Consider the following 25,488-nt stretch of genomic DNA (forward strand, 5'->3'; position numbering starts at 1 on the left):
GGGAGGGCAGGGTGCCTCACTGCTGTTTTCCAGCGGTCTTTTCCAACAGTGGTTGTAACCTGCTCGTGAAGAGCCCAGCCATGGTATCCACCTGGCAGAAAGCCATGGCCTCCGCATCTCTTGCGGCCTCTCCAGCCACAGTCACCAATGTGGTTACCCAGACAGAGGTCTCGGAGAAACACGCGGTCATCCAGGTCTTGGGCTGCAGGGTGTGCTCGAGTCTTCTGTCAGTGTCTGACAGCAGCAGCAGTGGGTGTGCCTGTGCGAGGTGTGCCCAGCTTGAAGAATTGCTCAGCCTGGTGGTGGAGCTTCAGGAGGAGGTGAGTAGGCTGGGGAACATCAGGGTGTCAGAGAGGGAAATTGACTGGTGGAAGCATACTCTACCCACCCTGAGACAGACTCATGAGCCTGCCACAACACAAGTAACAAAGGTTCCCTTATCCCACCAGGCAGCCACTACACAAAAGGACAAAAGTTCCCCCATCCTGCCAGGCAGTAGGAGGGGGCCTAGATCAAGGTGGGGAATGGAAGCAAGTTTCTGCTCGGGGTGGTAGGCGAGCCCTCTCTCAGCCCACCTCACCTTCCCTTCTGCCCTTACATAACAGGTATGAGGCTCTAGAACATGACAGTCAAAACGATGTAGAAGAAAGCCCATCCCAGTTGGAAGGAGTGCCTAAGGCAAGGCAACCCCCCCCTCCCCCCCACCCCCCCATCACTACATCTTCTATCAAGAAAGAAAGAAGTGTTATCGTCATGGGGGACTCCCTTCTGAAAGGGACAGAGGGCCCGATTTGCCAACCAGACCCAACCCACAGGGAAGTCTGCTGCCTCCCTGGGGCTTGGGTAAGAGACATTGCCAGGAAAGTCACTCACCTGGTGCAGCCCTCTGACTACTACCTGCTACTGGTTTTTCAGGCTGGTAATGATGAAGTAGCAAGGAAAAGTCTGAGAGCAATCAAAAGTGACTTTAGGGCTTTGGGGCACCTGGTTAAAGGATCAGTGGCACAGGTCATGTTTCCCTCTGTCCTTCTGATAGAAGGGATCAGTGTTGAGAGGCAGACTCAGCTCATCAATACATGGCTCTGAGACTGGTGAAACTGGCAGAACTTTGTGTTTTTTTGATCAAGAGAAGGTCTACGCAACACCAGGCCTGTTGGCACCAGATGGGATGCACCTCTCTCAGAGGGGGAAAAGGATTTTTGCCCAGGAGTTAGCAGGGCTGACAGATAGGGCTTTAAACTAAAGTCGAAGGGTGAAAGGGATAAAACCAGGCCCACCAGTGATAAGCTAAGGGATGACATGCTAGAATCAGAGGGACTGTGTGCTAGTGAGATCCTTTGGTCTGCTCCACAAGGTGCTGTGTAGAATGAGTCGCATTTGAAGTGCTTCTACACAAATGCATGCAGTATGAGGAATAAACTAGATGAGCTAAAAGTCTTGGCCCAGTCCCAGAGCTACAACATCATTGGCATAAGCGAAACCTGGTGGGATGAGCCCTGTGACTGGTGTGTTGCAATAGATGGCTACAGGCTCCTCAGAAGGGACAGGCAGGGCAGGCGAGGCAGTGGGGTGGTGATGTACGTGAAGGAGGGGCGATGTCAAAGTTGAGAGCCTCTGGGTAAGGATTAAGGGATGAACAAAGGGGATGTCGTTGTGGTAGTCTAATACAGACCACCTGGCCAGGATGATGACATCAATGAATTATTCTCTGAGGAACTAAGAGATACCTCGAGATCAACTGCCCTTGTCCGTACGGGGGACTTCAATTTGTCAGACATCAACTGGGATTACCACACGGCTGACATGAGCAGGTCCACAAGGTTCCTAAAGTTCCAATGATAACTTCCTGGTGCAGGTGCTAAGGGAGCCAACTAGGAAAGGTGCCCTCCTAGATCTGTTGCTGGAGAACAGAGAGGGTCTTGTGGGGGACGTGGCAATTGGCAGCCATCTCAGTCATAGTGACCATGAAGTGGTTGAGTTTAAAATTTTTGGTGACAGGAGGAAAACTGCCACCAAAACTTCAGCCCTGATATGGGGAGAGCAGACTTCAGGCTGCTCAGGGAGCTAGTTAGCAAGGTCCCCTGGGAAACTGCTTTTGAAGGTTTTGGCATCCATCAGTGCTGGTCAATCTTTAAGCACTGCCTCCTAAAAGCACAGGATCAGGCAATTCCAAAATACTGGAAGTCAAGCAGGCAGGGCAGAAGGCTGGCCTGGCTGACCAAGGAACTTCTGCTGGAGCTTAAGCAGAAGAAGAAAGTGTATGGTGGCTGCTGGAAGCAGGGTCAGGCAATGTGGAAGGAATACAGGGATGCCGTTCACGTTTGTAGGGAGAAAATTTGTGCAGCCAAAGCCCAATTGGAGTTGAAGCTGGCCAGGTCTGTGGGAGACAATAAAAAGTTTTTTTTGTGTTTTTTCTTTTAAATATGTGAACAGAAAAAGGAGGACCAAATAAAACATAAGTCTGCTTCTTGATGGGGAAGGTCACCTCACAGACAAGGACATAGGCAAAGCAGAGACGTTTAATGCCTTCTTTGCCTATGTCTTCAATGCTGATCATGGGCTTCGGGACCCAGGGTGCCCTGAACTGGAGGACCGTGATGGTGGGAATGATAAACTCCCAACCGACCCTGAAAGTGTGCAGGTTTTGCTGCTCCACCTGGATCCATACAAGTCCATGGGTCTCGATGGGATTCATCCCAGGGTGCTTAAAGAGCTGGCTGATGTCATTGCGGGACCTCTCTCAATTATTTTTCAATGGTCTTGGGAATCTGGAAAGGTCCCAGTAGACTGGAAGCTGGCAAATGTTCTGCCAGTTTTCAAGAAGGGCAAGAAAGAATACCCTAGCAATTACAGGCCTGTCATTCTCACGTCAGTGCCTGGTAAAATTACAGAGAAGATTACCCTTGAAGTTATTGAAGCACCCCTGGGGGCAATGCAGTCATTGGTGCCAGACAAAACGGGTCCACAAGGAGTAGGTCCTGTTTCGCTAACTTGATTTCCTTTTATGAGAAGATCACCCATCTAGTCGATCAAGGGAAACCAGCTGACAAAATCTTTTTGGATTTCAGTAAAGGTTTTGACAGTTTCCCATAGGATCCTACTGGACAAAATGTCCAGCATACAGCTAAACAAAAACATCACACAATGGGTGAACAGTTGGCTGATGGGCAGGGCTCAAAGGATTGTGGTAAATGGGGCCGCATCAGGCTGGAGGACGGTCACTAGTAGGGTCCCCCAGGGTTCCATTTTAGGGCCAGTCCTCTTCAATGTTTTTATAAACGATTTGGATGTAGGACTTGAAGGTGTTTTGAGAATATTTGTTGATGATACTAAACTTAGAGGAGCTGTTGACTCTGTTGAGGGTGGAAAGGCCTTGCAGAGAGATCTGGACAGATGGGAGAGTTGGGCAATCACCAACTGCATTAAGTTTAACAAGAGCAAGTGCCGGGTCCTGCACCTGGGGCGGGACAACCCTGGCTATACGTACAGACTGAGTGACGAGACACTGGAGAGCAGCCCAGCAGAGAGGGACCTGGGGGTTGTGGTTGATAGCAAGATGAATGTGAGCCAGCAGTGTGCCCTGGCAGCCAGGAGGGCCAACCGTATCCTGGGGTGCATAAAGCATGGCATTGCTAGTCGGTCGAGGGAAGTGATTGTCCCGCTCTACTCTGCGCTGGTGCGGCTTCACCTCGAGTACTGAGTGCACTTCTGGGCACCACAGTACAGAAAGGACATGAAACTGTTGGAGAGTGTCCAGAGAAGGGCTACAAAGATGGTCAAGGGCCTAGAGGGGAAGACGTACGAGGAGCAGCTGAGGTCAGTTGGTCTCTTCAGCCTGGAAGAGAGAAGGCTGAGGGGAGGCCTCACCGCAGTCTACAGCTTCCTCACGAAGGGGAGTGGAGGGGCAGGCGCTGATCTATTCTCTTTAGTGACCAGTGATAGGACCTGCGGGAATGGTGTCAAGCTGTGACAGGGGAGGTTCAGGCTGGACATCAGGAAGAGATCCTTCACTGAGAGGGTTGTCTTGCACTGGAACAGGATCCCCAGGGACGTAGTCACAGCACCAAGCCAGTCAGAGTTTAAGAATCATTTGGACTGTGCTCTTAGTCACATGGTCTGAATTTTTGGGTAGACCTGTGTGGTGCCAGTAGTTGGACTTGGTGATCCTTATGGGTCCCTTCCAACTCAGGATATTCTGTGATTCTATGATTCTATGATTCTATGAAAATTTGATTGACCAGAAATAATATGTACCTGGTATTTTTCTGGTCTCTAGTGTTCAGGTGTTTTACATCGTTTGTGGTACATATGCTCAAATAAAGTCATTAAAGAATGCCAGGGGTTTTGAAAGAATTTAGTTTTTGTTTTTCTTTTGCACAGATGCCTGTCCTTGTCTCAAAGAATCAACATAAATATCTCTGTGTATCTGGTTTTGTTTGTTTGTTTATCTGTTTGTATAATTTGAAACCACTTTCAGTAACTACTCAACTTGGATTTTTCTGCTTTTGAAAACCGATTTTCATGAGACAGGTTCCTGACTGAAAACTGAACCTCGTAGTCCACATATATGTGGCTTATATGTTAGTTTGTGTTCATCCTATAAAATGTATAGTATCAGTATCAGTTTCCTATAATAAGGATTTTTCAAATGGTGGAATTGCCATCTGTGATTTCAAGTTGAAAAACTGATAAAAAGGGAACTCCTCCATTTATTTGGGTAGGGAGAAGAATGTAAGTATTAACAAGTGTTGTATTGTTATTTATGCTTCTTGTAATGGTATGTGACTTGTATTTCATTAAAAAATAACATAATTAATTTATGAATTGCCTTCTGGACGCGCTTGGTGGATGAGGGAAGGGCTGTGGATGTGGTTTACCTTGACCTCAGTAAGGCTTTTGACACCGTTCCCCACAACATTCTCCTCAAGAAACTGGCTGCTCGGGGCTTGGACTGGCGTACGCTTCGCTGGGTTAGAAACTGGCTGGATAGCCGGGCCCAGAGAGTCGTGGTGAATGGAGTCAAATCTGGTTGGGGCTGGTCACAAGTGGTGTCCCCCAGGGCTCGGTACTGGGGCCGGTCCTCTTTAATATCTTTATCGATGATCTGGATGAGGGCGTCCAGTGCACCCTCAGTAAGTTTGCAGATGACACCAAGCTAAGTGCGTGTGTCGATCTGCTCGAGGGCAGGAAGGCTCTGCAGGAGGATCTGGATAGGCTGGACCGATGGGCTGAGGTCAACTGTATGAAGTTCAAACAAGGCCAAGTGCCGGGTCCTGCACCTGGGGCGCAACAACCCCAAGCAGAGCTACAGGCTGGGAGATGAGTGGCTGGAAAGCTGCCTGGCCGAGAAGGACCTGGGAGTATTGGTTGATAGTCGGCTGAATATGAGCCAGCAGTGTGCTCAGGTGGCCAAGAAGGCCAACAGCATCCTGGCCTGTATAAGAAGCAGTGTGGCCAGCAGGGCTAGGGAAGTGATTGTCCCCCTGTACTCGGCTCTGGTGAGGCCGCACCTCGAGTACTGTGTTCAGTTTTGGGCCCCTCGCTACAGGAAGGACATGGACGTGCTCGAGCGAGTCCAGAGAAGGGCGACCAAGCTGGTGAGGGGTCTGGAGAACAAGTCTTATGAGGAGCGGCTGAGGGAGCTGGGCTTGTTCAGCCTGGAGAAGAGGAGGCTCAGGGGCGACCTTATCGCTCTCTACAGTTACCTTAAAGGAGGCTGTAGAGAGGTGGGGGTTGGTCTGTTCTCCGATGTGCCTGGTGACAGGACGAGGGGGAATGGGCGAAAGTTGCGACAGGGGAGTTTTAGGTTGGATGTTAGGAAGTACTTCTTTACCGAAAGGGTTATTAAGCATTGGAACGGGCTGCCCAGGGAGGTGGTGGAGTCACCATCCCTGGAGGTCTTTAAAAGACGTTAGATGTAGAGCTTAGCGATATGGTTTAGTGGAGTAGTTAGTGTTAGTTCGGAGGTTGGACTCGATGATCTTGAGGTCTCTTCCAACCTAGAAATCTGTGTCTGTGTCTGTGTGTCTGTGTCTGTCTAGGAATTTAAAGTAGGAGCATGTAAGAAGGCAAAGTTCCATAGTTGTAACAGTGTAGGTCAAGATCTGATTTTTGAGAGATTGTGTTACACATTTATTTTTCAGTTGCAATTGTTCCTTTTTGTCAGAAATTGAACAAACAAAGACAATATGAAAACCAATACCACAGTATCTAATTTTAACTAATTCTACTGTCACATTTGCTTTGAACTAAGATAATTCTATTACGTTCATTGGAATGTCTGAATTATGTGGAGGTAAATTGTTTATCATACAGAAGATTACGCATACCTATGAAAAATAATATATAGAAGTCATATAACAACAAAGAGAGATTATCCAATGCAGCAAAACATCTAATGAGCATTTGCTGTGGGAATACAAGTATGGTTAAAAAAAGGAGATGTTTACTCAGGGCAGAAAATACCCTGGAGCTAGCAATTAAATGTGGGATAACTTTCCTAAAAGCATTAACATTTGGGCTGTGGTTTGGTTTGGAAGTATATACAGAAGCGGAGTGTTTGGTTTGTTTTATAGCCTTGGACAAGTTTGTGGCTTCAATTTTCAATTTTCTTACCTTGTGTATCTTCAGAAACACATAGCTAACCAAGGTGGCTAAAGTTCATAAAAGATATGTGGGTTGTTCTGTGTAAATAAAGAATGAATTTGATTTATTTGTTTATTTTGTGTAGGTTTATGCCAATAAAATGTGTCTGTTGATTTTAACTGTTTGCTTTCTTTTGGCTACAGGCTGACTGAGTGGGCTAGACTTGACTGGAAGGAGTCATTTTGCTGGGGAAGTAGAGTAACTGTAGATCTGTCCCCACTCTACTGGCTGGGAGAAGCTGTGTGTTGCCAGGAGTAAGCCAACACTCAAGTCTGGGATGGTCCCTGGGGACAAACGTTCCTTTGTTTCTTCAGATGTTGGAATTTGTCTACAGTCAGTCAACTGAGGCACACATTAGCTTTTGTTTTTTCACTGCCTGAACAAGATTACACTTTTGCCTCACTTCATCTACTTTTGCCTGCTTTTTTATTTTATTATTTTCGTTTTCTTTGATTCCTTTTTCTCCTGGTTGTGGAAGAAAAGAGCACTGCTGATGTTCATTTAAATAATGTCGAAACCAATGGGACTTCTATGGCTGCCTTTGATCTTCACCCCAGTGTGTGTCATGTTGAATTCTAACTTCCTCCTGTGGATAACTGCACTGGCTATAAGATTTACTCTCATTGATGGTCAAGCACAATACCCAGTGGTTACCACGAATTATGGCAAAATACGTGGTTTAAGAACACCTCTGCCCAATGAGATCCTTGGTCCAGTGGAACAGTATCTGGGTGTTCCTTATGCCTCTCCTCCAACTGGAGAAAGGCGATTTCAACCTCCAGAACCTCCATCATCTTGGACGGGTGTCCGAAATGCCACACAGTTTGCTGCTGTTTGCCCACAGTACCTGGATGAGAGGTCACTGCTCAACGACATGCTGCCAGTCTGGTTTACAGCCAATCTGGATACTGTGGTGACATATGTTCAAGATCAAAATGAAGACTGCCTGTATTTGAATATCTATGTACCCACAGAGGATGGTAAGTACTCTAAGGAACACACTTCAGCTCACTCACCAGTTCCTGCATGAGTTGAGTAGCTAGGTCTTTAAAGCATCTTGCTCAGTTTCTCCCATGTTTTATCTGTAGAAATGGATCATGTCCCTGAATACTCATCATAAAGAATACTTTGCAGATCGAACATCTTTGCATGAATTCTCCTTCATGTATCAGTGTAACACCACAATTTCAATTGCAGCCAGTGGGCAGGGTGTGTAATCTTACTTCTGAACTAGAGCTGAGTATCATACACAGGAGAGGAAAGAGGAACAGGGAAATAAACATTAACCAGAAGTAACTTTGTATTTTTCATTGCATGGATGGTACAAATGCTGCAGCATATTCATTTTAAAGGAGAATTCTCCCCTCTCCCTCTTTTTTTTTTATTATTACTTTTTATTAATATTATTATTTTATTTTATTTTATTACCTTGGAGCTTATGGTTAACTTTGTTTGATTTTAGTATATGATAGAAAACTGTACAGCGGTTCAGTCTATAGGGGGTTTATTCCAGGATTTTTACATATGAAGCTTTTCAGTCCAACTTGGTTTTCTTCATTCATTACATATAAAATGGAGTAAAAGTGCTTTTTATTACACAGAGCTGAACAGGTGTCCTTAAATTTTCATGTTTTCTGCATTCCTCTCTCAGGAGGACTACTATAAATCACCTTCATCCACAAAAAGGATGAACACAAATGGCAACACACAACATCTTGAAAGTTTTCATGATCTCAGTCTTAAATATTCTAGTGTTTTGGCATGCTAGATATATCTTCTGAGGTGCAAAATGGTATTTCTTCTTACAGAAAACAAGACCTGTTTTCACCAATCCTCAAATGATTATAGTTTATATCCCAAGGAAATAAAAAACTCTTCTGGCAATTATATTTAATATTCTGCTAAATGCCAGTTCTTTCAGCCACTTAGAATGTAGTTACTGGTGCATAAAGTGACAGATTTCTCCCAGATATGCAAATCCCTTCACTTCAGCTGAGGGTTTGATTTGCATAACTAAGGCATTGTTATTTCTCAGTAACCATATTCTAAATATGCAAATTTTGTTCTTTATTGTAATCCTTCTGACTTGATTGGCTTCTTTACTCAGAATTTCCAAGCTGGTTGGAAGCTTTAAACATACCACCTTTTTTTCCAGTTCTCATCAACTGAAGCAAAAACCTAAAAGCTAAAAATAAAGGGGTAAGGTTTGGGAATACTGGGAATACCGCAAACAGATACTATCAAGCTGCTTAAATCACAGGACTCTGAAAGACAAGGTGTGTGTAGGCTGCTCTGTATGTGTGTATATGTATGTGTGTTTATGTTCACGCATGTGTATTTACTAGAAGGAGCCACTTGGCTATTTCCCTCTTCTAGTTTCATTGCACTGTACCTCACTCCTAGGTTATTCTCATATATATTTCCTATAATTCTTTATATTATGGATTTCGTCTGCAGCTTTTAATTTGTCACTATGGTGGTTTTGTCCTAAGAAAACATTTCAGTTTAAGAATTTAATTGTTCTCACTCTGCTAACTTCATGTCCTTTTAAAGGTCAATGTCATTACATTCATATATTCCTCTAATCTAGTAAAAATACGTTTCTTCCATTAAATAAAGAAGACAGATTTTAGAAATGGAAAAAAAATATATATAAATTTCTAGAAGAATACTTTATATATAGTGGGTAATAATAAATACTGCGTGCTGACTAACAGCCTATAAAATTCCTTGTATTGTGTGTAATAGCAAATGAGATTTGCTGTTAGCTTATAAATAAAAAGGACTGATAAATTTAATTGCACTCTTGTACACCTTTATGTCCACTTAACTTCTCATCATTTTAGATTTTATTTTATTTACACAAAATAACTTCTTATAATGGGAATCAATTGTCTTTTATATACTGACTCTCAGGAAAAAAAAAAAAAAGAGTTTTTAGGTATTTAGTTGAATAAAATGACAGAAAAGCTTTGGTGTTGGTAATGAGCTGAAGGCAAGATTGTTCCCGTACAATATGACAAGTGTTTTTAACCAGCTCCAGCAGAGAACAAGAAATTTCAAAATGAATATATGGAATACATGATGTTTTAATTGTATGCTGAAATTTTATCACTACTTAATTATAACTCAGTGTAGCTCTTTGGTAAGGAAAATATGCAACCTTCTGTTCATAAAGATGATTAAGGAGAACTGACCTACAAATCACACCTCCTAAGTTACTGTGTCTTCTAACCATAGTAAACATAAATAGCCTTAAATTGTAGTCCATACAATCTGATTAAACACATTAAGCTTCATTATATGAGTCATAGTTGGCAGAAATAAACTATGTTGCTACAGAGAGAGACCATGAAATTAGTTTTTGAAGCAGTCTCAAAGTGAGTGACTTTGAGTTAAATTAACAATTCCAATTCTTTCTCAAGTACAGATTTATTTAGAAAAGCTTTGAAACTGTTTTATGTCTGCAATAAAAGGTGAATGGAATCATCACAACCTAATTAATGTTCTGACTATGAAACTTAATCTGAATCATTTTATGCCTTTAAAAAAAAAAGAAAAAAAAAAGACAAAAAACTCCTTCAGTGAAAAGCATTGATGAACAACTCTAATGAATTAACTATGGCCACATGCAGTGCTTGCTTCAAACCAGTTCTAGGGAATTAATAACCAAATTGTATCTCTCTTTTTTTTTTTTTTTTTTCCCCCACTGTATAACATGACCTGTTTCTCATTGTTTCTGTGGTTCGGGCAAAGGGAACCAAATTTTGGTCATGTGCTTTGAATAATGAACTGAAGAATAAACACACACATTAATTCATCTGATTTCAGAATCATTTCACTAGAATTCTGCCAGTATAAACTAATGGAAACAAGAGTAAAACCCAGGCCCTTTAACTGGATAGATAAGATTTATATATTTGAATCTTATATTTTATATTTTGTTTTATATATTTATTTCTTTATGTTTTATTATATATACTAAATGCTCATGATTCAGTTTAAAGAAACACATTGAAATTAAACAACACAAAATTCAATAGTTCCTTAAAATACCTGGAGCATCTAGGTAAAGGAATTAAAATGTCCATTAAACATTTTATATCTGTAATAGTTATTGACTTTTTTTTTTTCCTGACTCATAAGTTCTGGATTTCAAACATCAAATGGCAGTGGCTGAAAAACTTGTCAGAATTTTCTATATTAAAATCTTCCTAAAAAAAAACAAAAAGGGTCCTTGTTTTTAGATTTCTTTTTTCCATTTTAAGCAAAAATATTATTTATGGTAAAAATTAAAGCACATACCTAACAGAATGTTATGCAAATTATGTCCATGTAGAACTTTATTCTTTTGCTGATATTCACTGGAGAAATTGTTTGTACTGACACTTTCTGTAGAGTAACATTTATATTTCAGTAGGTAGAGTATTTTGGTGTTTGATTTTTTTTTTCCTTTGACTTTGGAAGAGTTTTGCTATCACTATAATCCATCAAGATATATTTGTTTTCTCATAATAAGTATAAACAATAAATAAATAATATTTCTCATAATAATTATAAACAAATAGGTGGTTATTTTAAAGATAAGAATAAGCAATAAAGAAATAATAATAAAAAAGTCTAATCTATAATCATAAGGAATTGAAAATGATAATTGAAAGTGATAATTGAAAGAAATATTTATAGTAAAATTAACAGTCTGTCCAAACTGTTTTCTAAACATTTACTTTGATTTTCTGAGTAAACAATTTATAAAAATAATAAAAAAAAATTGTGGGGAGTGTATGTTGCATTGTCTGCTTTTCCAGTTACTATAAACTGCAATTTTCCACAAGAATACTTGAATGTCAGAGGTCATCTAGGGAAATGATATTAAGGACAGCCTGTTTATTATAACTTCAGTCTGAATATAGGTTTATCTGCAGTAGAAATGCTAGATTGAAGAGGACACAGACTGTTAATCAGCTGTGCTTAATCCCTGGCCTTTATCATCTGAATCTGTGGATGCTGAAGGAGATTGCTAACTCCTAGCATAACTGGGAAAAAATATATAGCAAAAAGCTATATATTTAAAAGAACTTTAATAAGCTATATATATAAAAGAACTTTAATTTGGATTTCTTTCATGGTAAATTTAAAAGTTGTATTAATATCAAGTTGAGATAAAAAAAATCTAAAACATCTTTTTGTTGTTTAAAACCTTCTCTCTTCAAATCAAAAAGAAAACAAAACAAAAAAGGATTTTTTTGTAAACATATATATATTACTTTGTTATATGGGAAAAGGGTACATTTTATACAAGTGGGTAGCTAGTAAGCCACCATACATCTACTAGGGATTGATTCATGAAGTATTTGGAATCTTCAGAGAACTGCTCAGTAAAAATACTCTGTGAGCTTCTGTATCATTTACATCACAATAAATACTGCTTAAGTGACAACAAAAAGTGATAGGTAATGATACATATTAAGGCTGAAGGGGTAGGTCATGATTTTTTCATTGGAATAGAGAAATTGAGAATGCTGTCCAGGATTAGCGATGTATATAACTGTAGGGTACCGGGAAGAAACAAAGTCTTGGGTAACAGCAAAGAGATCAACAGTATTCCTTCTCTGAGCAGTAGTGTGGAGGAAAGGTAGTACTTGCTTCTTTAGACTCTGTTTCTAGTTGAATAAGCAATTAAGAAATCAACAACTTGATTAAAGCCAATAAAGAAGAGGTGTGTTAGGTGATTTCTATAACTTGCATGCTGTGCCACTTTTTGGTATTAGGCAGATGTCTGCTCAGTATATAACTGGATGTTTGCAGCCTTCTTCACATAATTTCTATTGAATTGCAGCATCTGTTTAATTTGGAAAATGCTTTTTTATCAAAATTGCCCCTGTAAAATTAAATTGATAAAAATCTGTTCAAAAATTTATCTTTTTTTTTTTTTTTGGGGGGGTGGGAGGGGAGAGAAAGACAAAGACAACAAGATGTCATCTTAACAATTATTTGATGACATAAAAAAAAAAAAGTAAGCTGTCCAGTGGGTTCTTTATTAATATGAGGAATAAAGGTACCTATCTAAAATAGTAACAGAATGAAAGATATACGTAATTTTTATTAAGTTTCTACAGTCTTGATCCTACTAGAATTTATATAATTTCAAGTTTCAGTATATGTGTATCTGGAATTTATCAGGTAATCTCAAAAATGCAATTTTTTCTATTGTATTTCTATTTCTATCGTGTTCTATTTCTATTTTCTGCTTTTGTAAATGTAAGTAGCTATGTAAGAAATCAAATCCAGGTTTTATGTAAATATCCTGAAGAAATCCAAAAACTAATATCTATTGTTTACATATCTGTAGTTTTGATACTTCCTGAAAATCTTTATGTGCTTTTTAAAATCAGTTATAATTTGTGTACTCGATATAGAAACATAGAGTTTTACTTCTCTTGTTTGATGTATTTAGTTATATTTAAAATACAGGAGTTTATTTTTTTGAATATATTTAGTTTTTTTTATTTTAATTTATGGATGATAATGTTTGAACACTTTCGTATTACAAATAATGTTTTTCTTCAACAAAAAAGAATATAACAACAGTTTGTTTTCATTTTTAAGATTGTCACACTTTCTGTCAATACCTTTCAGTCAATCTCTGTCTTCTTTGGAAAGTTGTATATGGAGTATCAAAATTGCCTTGTTACTCAAATATATTTCAGTCATACAGTACAAAAATTATACACAAATAGAAGTATCCCTTTTTGAAAAGCTTGTGTAGCTATCCAAAGTGAGATGTATTAATGATAGATAACAATTATAATATGAAATGCTAATGCTGGAATTACTGCATATAATCCCAGTCAAAAAGAACCACGAAATTTAACAACAGAGAGAAAATCTTTTTCCATTGTGAAAGATAGAGTTCCCATTGTGTCAGAACACCTCAAGCCTTTCACTGCAAGGGTTCAACATATCCCCTCTTCTTAATCAAAAAAAATATTGCAGCATCTGTGAGAAAGAAGAAGGCGTATGTCTCACTACCCTCTGCCTACTAGGATAAAGCTATGGGTAATCCAGGCCCTTATTTCACATTGTTGCTTTTAACAGTCACAAATACCTTTTGACAGCAAAGAACAGGACTCTAATCTAGATGAAATAAAGTTCTTAAATCCTTAGAGATAAACTCAGATTTAGTTGCTGATTTCAAAATGTTGTTCTTCCCTTCAAGAGTTGCCCATTCCACAGGCACTTTACAGGATTGTACCCAAATGGCTTTTTCAGGAATTGATATGCAATGAAGCCTAGAAAGAAGGCTCAGGATTCAATATGGCATTATCTAATCTGAACAGGACTTTTGGCAGAATTCCCCGGAGTCTCATCATTGCCTCATGCTGAAAAACCTGCTGGATGGGGGGGAATGTCCTTTAAAATGTTAAAAATTAATGCTTCTACCACAAAGAGAAATTAATGTTATCATCCTTTTAGTCAAAGAACAGTGCCTTTGGAGATGTAGAGGCTGTGCCATTTGGCTCTGTGATGAAAAAAAAAACCAACAGTCTTTAGTCATGTGGGTCATGAGACAGATCAGACAGGTGATTTTACTTCATTCTGCCCATTGACTCCCAATAGTCTTGTTAGAGCGCTTTTTTGCTTGTTTGTTTTGTTTTGTTTCTTTTTTCTTTTTTAACATTTTCCTCTGCATTCCTGCAAAACATTCCTCTATATGCTGGCCCTGTCTACTGTGCGTCTTCTTGCTTTCTTCCAAAACACTTAACAACCTGACATCTAAAACTGAGGGTTTCTGTTCTACAAGCAGTGGAGTAGGTCCTTGGCAGATGTCTGTTTAGTGGATACTAAAAATACTCTGATGTTAGTAGCATCTTGATTACACCATTTCGACTAGCTTTGATTTCATTCCACCTATAAAATTACACTGGAAAAAATAAGGCTTTCTGATCTCATTAATCTTGTTTCAGGTTTTGTTTTGTTTTGTTTTGTTGCATAGGTCTGCACACTTATTGGAAGTTATTTGTATCTTTTTGTTCTGGTTTGGTTCACTCTCCCTTAGTACATTAAGTGCAGCTTCAGACAAAACTGACATTTGCTGAATAGCTCAACTAACTAGCAAGGTTCATGAATCAGTCTGCATCTGTGGAAATACTTAAAGGAATTATCCTTTTTCTGATTAGCAGGGATCCGACCTGTTATAACCCTCAGAGGAAAAGCATGCTTTCACTGGACATTTAAAAGTAGACTGGAAGAGAAGTAGAAAAATAAATAAATAAATAAAGAACAACAATGTGGCAGTCATGGGTAATGTGTGAACCAAACGACTATTCATTTCTGCTCTATAAATATTTAATTATCTACTAAATAAATCAAGAAATTAAAAAAAAAAATGCTCCTGAACATTGCAACATTGCACTGTACTTTGTTTTGTCATCCTTTTTAAAATGAAAGAATAACTCCAGCATTCAATTCTTCACCTCAGTGCTTCTTGCTTATAATTCCAGATAAGCATAATATTCTCCAGATGACAGATAAGGAATTAAATGTTCACATTTTGTGATGACAATGCATTAATTTTTAGCCAAATAGGAAAAAAAAAAAAAAAAAAATATTTCATTTGTGTTTGTGATATTATCATCATCTGAGGGAATATGGATGTATTTGTTTTCTTAATATTTAGGGCTTTTTTTTTAGTGTGGAGGTTGCTCTTGCTCTTCTGTTACACAAAGAGACAAAGAATAAGAAATAATTATCACAAAACCATGAACATGAACTAATGCTTACAGCTATCTGCTGGTGCTGATGTGTTAAAAATCCAGTATAGAAATGTTATAATAAAAGGACATTTATCTTTTAAAGTTCTTGCTGTAGGCATACGTCTAGTGAAGAATAAATTTATTTGCAATGGTAAGCCAACTTCCTACACTATGTACAGGGAATTTTAGTCAAAAATAGGATTTCTAGTGTCTTGTTCCAAACTAGTTATTATCGCTTGGTTGTTGTTAAATAGATTTTTAATTGACAGGGCATGACATATTTAATCTAATGGAGAGAAATTACTTTGTGCTGATTCAAATGAATATCTGATAATCACTTGTAATGTTTACAAGCCATCGTAGCTGGAAATCCATTGTCTGATTTAGTAAATATTCAGTTAGGCAAATGAAAGCCCAATCCAAAAATATAAATTTTATCCTCTTACAAATAACTTAGAATCTAATTATCTTTTATGTGGTATTTTTAGAGTGGCTAGAAAATTTTAGGCAGTTAATTCTACATTCGCAGTACTGTCCCAATGGTTCTGCTTTCACTTGCTATTCATGCTTTATTCATCCAGCAGAGGGAGCACAAGTTTCCAGCAAACTCATTTTTTAAGAGCTTTGCAAATGGTGCTGGTGAATTCAGTAGAAGAAAAACATGCAGACAGGTCCTGGTTAATGCCCCTAAAATAGATCAGAAGGGATCCTGCCTACCTTTGCAAACCTGAAAATTAATAACACTGTGAGTGTTGGTTCTATTTTTGTGGAGAGAGGAATTTATGTACGAAATAAAACCTATCCAATCAAAATATGCACTCACACTGACAAATTTACACCAAAGTTTTTATTTTTATTTTTTAAATTAAATGATGAAGTTTTAAATGAGAAGCATACTGAGGATGCACCAGTTAAACCATCAAATAGCAAATGACACTACTTGATTTTAAACTCATTGAATAGCAGAATTGATTCTAAAGTAGAAAAAAAATTGGTCTGTTAAGTTATGGTGAGTTAGCTGCAACATTTTAATTAAAAAGGAATCATTCTTTACTCCTAATTTATAGCCTTGATTTAGACAGAGTCAGATTTTTGTCAATGAATGCCATTGACTCTCCGTTTTTTTTTTTTTTATATGCAAAACACCAAAGCATTTTGCACCCTTTTATTTCACCAAGGCAAAAAATGTAAAGCATGCCTAAGTTTCTGCCTCACTAATAATATAGAGAGTTTAGTTTTCACTGTCATCATACTGGAGTTAAGTTATATTAAGTCATGCAAAGTGCCAAATTGCAAAAATAAGGGTTTTCCCTCCAAAATACCCTGCTTCCAGACATAATGTAGGTCCTTTAAAAGGACTGGTACATTAGTGTTCTTGCTGATTTGAGATGCTTTTCTCATCAGGACTCTTTCTGCCTTACGTTGTAGGTAAGGTAAGGGTTCTTGTGCTGCCTTTAGAGAATAGGTACAGGAGGCTGAGTAGTAGTAATTGATGACTAGGGTGTGTCTGTGTGAGTTGGATCACATCAGATGTTTACTATGATGGCATCTAAAACCATGCATATGGCATAATTGTTATGCTTAGTCACTAACAATTACCTCAAAGTATATTTAAGTCAAAGAAAATGACACAAACGTTGTACAAAAGAGAACAGCTTAGTATGACAGTCTCTCAGTGGGATTATTTGAATAAAACAGATTGAAGAAAGAACTGAATACAAATAAATGCAGTAATGTGAACTAAAATTAAATAAATAAATAAATAAATAAATAATCTAACAATTCACCATGGATGGCTTATTCTTTATTTTAATTAACAAGGGATTATTCGTAATACCTTCAGTCCTATTCCCAGAACAAAAATATGGTATATGGACTGAATAGGTACATTTTTATTCTTAACTGTATCTGTTTTTGTTGTTGTTGTTTATAACCATTTTCACAGTAAACCACTATGGAATTTTCAAACTGCATTTCTTTTCTCTTTCTTCAGTCTCACTATTTGTTGCAACTTCTTGTTGTTACTGAGTTCTGTCATGGTCTCTTTGCTCACATTACAAGTGAATGTCATATGTACACAAGATGTAGCCTCAATTTCAATTTCCACAAAAAATGTTATCCAGATCTTTTTCATTATCTCTTGTTTTATTAAAGTTGCAAGAAGAAGCAAAAGCTGAGAAAACATCAGTAAGGTGTCTTAAGTAATTTTTGGAAGGGAGACAGCTACCAAATAGGTGGACCAGAAAATGAGTTATTTAGTGGGTGTGAATGAAACAGGTGTACGAGGGAGCCTGCTTTTCTTTCACAACTTAGTCTCTCTGTACTGCATTCCTTCAGAGGGACACTGCAGCTATGCTTAGCAGTCTGCATTTGTACTGCAGGAAACTATGAGGATCTCATGAGGTCCATAGTTGTACATTGGAATTTTCTTTAATTTAGTTCTTATGGTTTTGTTGGTTTGGGTTTGGTTTGTTTCTATTTCATTTTCCATTTTTATTCAAGCAACTCTTGCTCACAACTTGGTTGTCATCATGAAATGTTTGTCCTACATCCCATTGTATGAATGTGCCCAACAAGTATTTGGGATATTGCAAGACTTGAGGCAGGGATAATATTCAGATATTGCAAGCATTAATTCTCTAAATGCATCCAGTGGCCTTAAAAATGTATATACATCTAGGAAGGTAGTGAAAGATCTCCATCATGTAACACCCATCTTGCAGTCAATTGACAATTCAAGCAGTCATTTAATCTTTTTGCACCTTTGAGAATATGGCCTGTAATACTTAAGATAATTTTCTCTTACATTTACATAATTGAAGAGGTTAGTAAGTAATGATAAGTGTAAAAGATATCAGCATATATCAAGCTTTAGAAATATTATGAAATAGTTTGTCTCTTGTGAGTGTTGCTTCCACACGTTTCCAAATAGTGTATCAAACTTCTAAATGTATGCTATTTTACCTTACTTGTTTTCGCTAATAATACTAATTATGTTAACACGAATAATAATCAGGATGGCTTTAGTATTGTGATTATTAACTGACTTTTTAAAAATCTAAATATGTAGCTTTTGGTTTTGCTTCTCTCTCTCTCTACCCACCGCCCCCCTTGCCTCTATCGCCTCTTGCGATCCTCTTTCTTCTTTGCCTCAACAAAAATAAGATAGTTGCTATCATATCCTAAAACCAGATGACAAACCTTTTTTTTTTTTCCTGCACTATAAGTGGGTTTATTTTAAAGTATTTTTTTTTTTCATCCTGAAGCACTGAATTATTTCTTTGTGTGATATTTTACCACAAGTAAGCTAGTTTCTTGGCTGTTTTGTCATTTTAAGTTTCTTGTGTAAATTTTTGGTGGTACCATACACAACTCATAATTTACCTTCTCCATTTTATGTACAGGCTCATGACAACTTTATTTCTAAATACACAGGGGTGAAGCAAAATTACCTGAATTTTCATTCTTTTAATTATTTATTTTCCCTACCAAATGTACTGTATTTTACAGGGTTTGACTGAGATGATTTTAGTCACCTTTTATATCTACAGATTTCAGTATGTGCTTCCACTGCACCATGTTTGCTAAGATTGTTTTATTATTATTTCTTAAGACTTGTTTTATTTCAATTTATTTTATTTTGTCTTAAAGTCTTGTTTGCCTTAGGCAACATTTTTTTGGTGAAACTTTTTTTTTTTTTTTGAGAAGAACTGGAAGAGTATTTTGTCATATTTGCTTAATTTCTCCCCCCCCCCCCAAAAAAAAAAAAATCTATTCCTTAGGCTTCTAATTTCTCTTCATTTTTTTTTTCTTCCCTATAAACAAGTTCCTATTAAGTTAGGCTGTTACAGGAACATTGTCGATACTGATTTCTTTCCTAGGTAAAGACCCATAAAATATGAGTTTTCAGGAATTCAGAAAATTTGATTTCTCTCTAAAGTGATATGATTTGGGATATGTAGAAAGATTATTTCTATACTTGTTGGTGTGAGTAATCTCAACAGGTGAGAACTTTACAAGATAGTTTTTCTAATCAATGCAGTAGACAGATTTCATAGAGTCTGAGGGGAACTGAGAGTATTTCATACAGCTATCCCATGAAATTATAGATAGACAATCTGCTGCCTTTATGCCTCAGTTGCCCATTTAGAAAATGAGGATCCAAATGGCTTTTTCTGATTTGGATTAGAACAATTGCAAGAAGGAAATGTCTCTGGGTGGTAAAAGGCTTTACTACCATTATACCATGATGATTTAAAAAAATATATCAGTAGAGGTTTAAAACTGGGGCATCTAAAAGTTGATTAGGCTCATTGACAGATAGAGGAGTTTAAGCTTGCTATCAACATTTACATTTAATCCTTTGCTTTCAATGTTCACAAAGAGTGTTTTTTTTGTTTGTTTGTTTGTTTGTTTTCCAAGAGATAGAAGACATGCTATAGGAAATAAGACTTATACTAGATCCTAAGACATTTAGATATTGAAAGATGGGGAAAACATAGTGGTTGGATAAGGCATATAAGATGCCAGTCTAATGTATTTAAAGTCAGAAGAGGTCAGGTAGCTTAACGATGAGTGAAAGAAAAGCTGTTAGTAACATGTGTTGCATAGTTAATAGTCTTTTTTTTTTTTTCACAAAGCTTATCAAAAGCATGAATGACAGCAAAGCATATAATAAAATTAAGTAGTCAGAAATGGATTTTGGAAGAAAGTATGCTGTTTGCATGCTTATTCAACATAATGGTTTGGAAAATTTTTATCAGTCTTTTAATTTTCTTTACTGTCTTTCAAGTAATAAAGAAATTACTCCTGAGTACAATATAAAGTGTTTGCTCTAACAGACCTGCCAGGTGGCTGTGACCTAGTTGGTGTAATTCTTGCAGATCATTCTGAAATGCGTATTTCTCACGACATATAAACACTCTCCTCAGACTGGATCTAATGAGATATGTACTTGTACATTGGTCCAGCACTTTTGGAATTCCAAATGATTTTTTTAAGCACAAAACTTGTTTAGTGTCCTTTTTTAGTGAGCTAAGACAGTGTAGATCTAAGGCTTTAACCTGTGTTGACAATTTTCATTTTCTTGTGGTTGTTAAGCAAATGTCACTGGAGCAATCAACACGTCCCTTTCTCCCTTCTCCCCGGAGCTTAATTCTTCAAAGACACTATGTTCTTTTTGCATGCATCACATTTCCTTTGTGCAGAACTAGAAAATGACTTTGTTTAGATAACCCAAGAGGCAAGCCTGTTCCCGCTTCTTTAATAATAAAAAAATAAATAAAAAATCATTTGGTCATGTAGTCCCTAATTTGCTTTTTCTTATCAGTTAGCTGCAGCCTTGACTGTGACTTTGATTTGATTTCAAAGCTGAAATGTTTCCATGGTGGATGTGTTTCCTTTCTACTGACAGGTACATTGTTCTATCTTCTCCACGATCTAGAATGGCAGAAAAAAGCTAAGAGTAGTCAATTGCAGTATAAGAAACAGCTACATGAGCTATGTGCACATTCTTAATCTATTATAAATATGCTGACTTGTAGTCAAAATATAAGAAGTATTAATGATATTTAAGCTAATGCATTTTATTTTGTGTTTGTTGTGATTTTAAGGTATACATCCCATGATTTCATTCTATATCTCATCTGAGTTGTAATGGTAATTGTTTGCACCTTGGTAATTTAAACGTGTTGGATCTACTAATTAAGATGACATATAAATATGTAATTGGTAATTTTAGTCATTGCTTTTGAAAATAATATGAACTTCAGGTGAAACAGAGCAATAGAGCAAGGGTTACCACCCTATATGCTTATCAGTGGTGATGATGTCAGATGATGTCACTCATATAGCCTACGATCATTTTTAAAGTTTATGAAGAAATAGTATTAAGAGCCTTATTTATTTTTTCCAAAAATGTGTTGGCTTGCCTATAACCCAGAAAGTTTGTGTGATCTTATGATTTTTTTCATGAAGAATGAAAAATCACTGACATATTTGACTGATAATTTCTTTGAAAGTTAATTTTGTATTTGATGGATATTTCTTGCAAAGTTACCTGTATACTCAGATAATTCTCATTACTCTTCTTTCCTCTCTACTGTGTGATAGGGTAACATAGATAACATCATGTAGGAAAGCTAAAGACAAACTCCACATTTTTTCTGTAATGTCATATTCCATAGGTAAGGCTATTGGCTTAAGAAATGAGTAAAGAAAAGCAAAGTGTTTCTTTATTTTATGAACAGGGTTGTCAGTGTTATAGAATGGAAGAAATTACTTTAAGAAAGCTGGATGACCTCTCAGTTCTTCTGAAAAGAAATCTTTGAGTGCAGACATGAATTTTATTTTATTTTTACTTTTACTTTTACTTTATTTTATTTTATTTGGGGGTGGGAGGGAGAGGTAGGAGGGGGCAGTTATATGCTCTGTTAGATATAATTTAAGCACTCCATTTTCTTTTCTTCAATTCAGTAGATGGTGGGTCAGATCTTGTCCAGTCTCCTCTCAGAGCTCCCATGGAAGGAATATCTGATAGCAGCCAAGTCACAAAGTGTGTCCAAGTTAAATATTTAGGCATAAAGATGGAAGAAGCAGGGCATGTTTGGGGAGCAATCCAAAACTTAGCGATGTGGGGAATTACTAACACTTAGCAAATGCCCACAACAATATATTTCTCTAGTTTGGACCTCATGGGGCAGGGCTGACTTGCTAGCATAATTGTTGAAGGAGTAAGCAGCAGCGACATACAAAAACTTGAGTACTTTTTACAGTCGTAGAATCATAGAATGGTTTGGAAGGAACCTAGGATTATCTAGTTCCTGCCCCCCCTCCCCCCCATGGTCAGGAACACATTCCACCAGACCAGCTTGCTCAAAACCCCATCCAACTTGTCATTAAACACTTTCAGGGTTGGGACATCCACATTCTTCATTGGGAAGGCCTGGCCCAAATTCCTACCAGGCCAAAGGGTATGTGGAGCACATCATTTCACCTGTCTGGTAGGAAAGGCTCATGGTAAGCTTTTAAAGAAAACCTACATATTTCCAGAAACAATAATACAGATACCAAAGGATAAATGGTTTAGAAAGGTTGTGATGAGATGCAGACATTTCATTACAACCTTTCCCACTTTTTTTCTTTTTTGTTTTCAATAGAACAGCATTTTAACTATTTCTTAGCTGTAATCCCATTAGTTTTATCTATCTTCTTTTTTATTTGCAAATAAGTTACTTCTCTAAACATTTGTCTTTTTATTTTATCCTTTGGACATTTATTCAGTCATATTTGGTAGTTCTTTTTCATCTTTCAATATAGGCCAAAACCAGTCCTTTGTTTATTCATAAGTATATTCTTGTTTTCTAGAAAAGTCCTGACCTACGCTTTGATATTGAGATGTTGTCTTAGGTTTCTGCAGGTACAGATACTAGTTTTGTAGTCTGCAAATGACTGTATGATAGGCTGACATTGACTTGTAAAGAGAATTTACATCATATTTTAAAAGATTAAGTATATTGCAATAGTGGAAATGAGGTCCAGGCAATGCTTTGTATTAGATTGAAAGTATTCAGTTCAAGAGCAGTTAAACTGGTAAAGAGTTCCTACATAAACAAACTCTTAATTTATAATATATCCAAGTATATACGTTAATTTAAAAATCTATTACTTTTGCCTAATTTCTTTTTATGTAACCCATACTTTAGTAATCTGAATTGAAATATTTTAGTTAGGGGTGCAACTTGATCCCTTTTAAGGGCTAATGAGGGATTTCCATCTCAAAGAAGATCATGACTACTCTGAATCAGGAAATTTGAGTAGCTTAAGGGAATCTATTTCCATTGCATTTAAATTGATTAACTTTGCAGTTATTAATGAGCATTTGTACCTGGATAATTAGAAACTTCTCATGTTTTAGTGCAGCCTGGAACATCTTGTGCATTCTGTCTCTTGAATTTTTCATTCTCATTCTTCTCCAGTTATCATATTTGTACATATTACATGTAAAGATGTACTCTTATTTGTTTCTTTTTTCTTATTTGGTTGATTTACTTCATCAATACATTACACGAATTTTGTTACAGATATGTTAGTAGTTCCTTTAATTTTAAGGCGTTTTTTGTTACTGCTTTGCTATCTCATGGACTTCTCTTTCCCCAGATCACTAGTTTCTTTTCCAATGTGTCTGGTGTTTCTGAAATAGTATTGCTGTACTTTATTGCACACAGTGGCCATCTGACTATCTGTTCTTCCTTTTCTTTATTGTTTCTAACTATCCAGATGGATGTTCCTATAAAATAAACAAATAACAACGACAAAAAGATTTTTTTTCATCTTTATCTCTTTTAATTGGGTACTTACCCGTTCCATGATTACAGCATTGTATTCACTAGAGATTTCTGTATCAGCCCATGTACTTAAGATTTCACTGGGCTGCTAAAGAAGCACAAAATTATGACCTTACAAGGTTGATAACATCAGTAGTTAACATTAGTGTAGTAATTATTAGTTAATTTCTTTTACCTGTTTCTTCAAGCACAGGCATATAAGTAACTGGAAATAGGTATTCTGAAGTAAAATATAGATGTGATTTTACCCTTATGGATATCTTCACTACAAGAAACTAGTTCCACTTTTGTTGATCATAGTCACATTCAGGTCACTAGCAGGGGTACCAGAATCTTTGATCTGACTCTGTACAGTCATACTTATATATATTACATATATATATATATTTTTTTTTCTGTACCAGTCTTGCAGATAAAATGAATATTTATGTCTTTAAAGCTGTCAGCATAGCCCATCCATTAGCAATAAATAGATGTAAACCTTTTAAATTAACAAACAGCCTCAAAGCCTGCAGAGCACCTTCCAAGTTGTATGACAATTTAGATGGCCTTTAGGAAAGCTTTTGTGTAATTTAGTTTGTTTTGTTTTTGTTTTTGTATTTCCTGACATTTTTAGCGAACTTTTCATTTCACTGTACTTGTATATAATTATATATATATATATAATTTTATAATAACATTCTCAATTCTCTCAAATATTCTCAAACTTTTAAGAGTGTCTTCTGGGGTGGATTCAAGTAAAAGAAGGCAGAAGAGAAATGGAGACTCTTGTATTCATTATTGGCATTTAAGGCATTTATTAAGAGTAAGGCAGGCAGTCTAGTCTGTCTGTTTTCTCTGCTAAGGGAGCATGAACCCACACATTCTTCTTAAGAGAAAAGTGCTTCAATCACTGTGCAATAAGGTTATCACAATTTTAGAGTAATTTTTTCTCATCCATTTCCATTTAGAGGACATAAGAGTAGAATGTTTGTTGCTCTAGACAGCATCATAGAAACCTTTGCTCATGTGCTGTTGGAGGAAGGAGAGTTAGGGTTTCTAACTCCTTCTTCCATGAATACTTACTTATTTCTCATTCTGAGCATGGGAAATGAAGCTACATCAAGAAGTTTATTTTGAAGAAGTAGAAGTGATACTTCAGTAGAAAGCCTATCAGTTACAAAAACAGCTAAAATCAATTTCTGTTCCTTTTAACCTCCTTTGACTCTGTCACTTTCTTCAAGTTCTCTCTCTCTTCTTTTTTTCTTTTCTTTTTATTATTTTTTTTTCCTCTCTGTCTTGACACTTTCATCAGAATTGATTTCCTTATTGACACCTTTCTGGGAATGCAAGAAAAATTCAATGCACTCAATTCTCATTGGATATCTTATTCAATCTTCTTTCCTTTTCTTTCCACTAAAAAAGTAAGGCATTCTTTCTTCCCTGGAAAATTTATTTGTGAAAGTTCTATGGTTTACTCCATCCTAATACAAATATTTAATACATTTTCACCATTACATTGTGTGGATAGTATTGTTTTCAATCCTGGATTTGAGAGCAGCAGATTTTCGTCCCTGGATATGGGGATGGCAGACTTCAGGCTGCCCAGGGAACTAGTTAGTACAGTTCCCTGGGATTTTGCTTTTGAAGATATTGGGGTTCATCAGTGCTGGTCACTTTTCAAGTATCACCTCTTAAGAGAACAGAAACAGGCAAATCAAAAATGTCAGAAGTCAAGTATCAGGGACAGAAGGCTGGATGGA

The 25,488-nt window shown here is 37.1% G+C and overlaps 1 protein-coding gene across 7 annotated transcripts in view; it reads left to right on the plus strand.

Moving 5' to 3' along the window:
• Positions 1-25,488, plus strand: part of NLGN4X (neuroligin 4 X-linked) — a 200,535-nt gene that overhangs the window by 64,316 nt on the left and 110,731 nt on the right. For all 7 annotated transcript variants that reach the window (XM_035542244.2, XM_035542247.2, XM_050716513.1 and 4 more), the window contains one exon: positions 6,789-7,625. In XM_035542244.2, coding sequence (XP_035398137.1) covers positions 7,154-7,625 — 472 coding nt within the window. In that variant the 5' untranslated portion in view covers positions 6,789-7,153. The remainder of the gene's footprint in view (positions 1-6,788; positions 7,626-25,488) is intronic.

The sequence above is a fragment of the Cygnus atratus genome, chromosome 1 (assembly GCF_013377495.2).
Source record: "Cygnus atratus isolate AKBS03 ecotype Queensland, Australia chromosome 1, CAtr_DNAZoo_HiC_assembly, whole genome shotgun sequence".
NCBI lineage: Eukaryota > Metazoa > Chordata > Aves > Anseriformes > Anatidae > Cygnus > Cygnus atratus.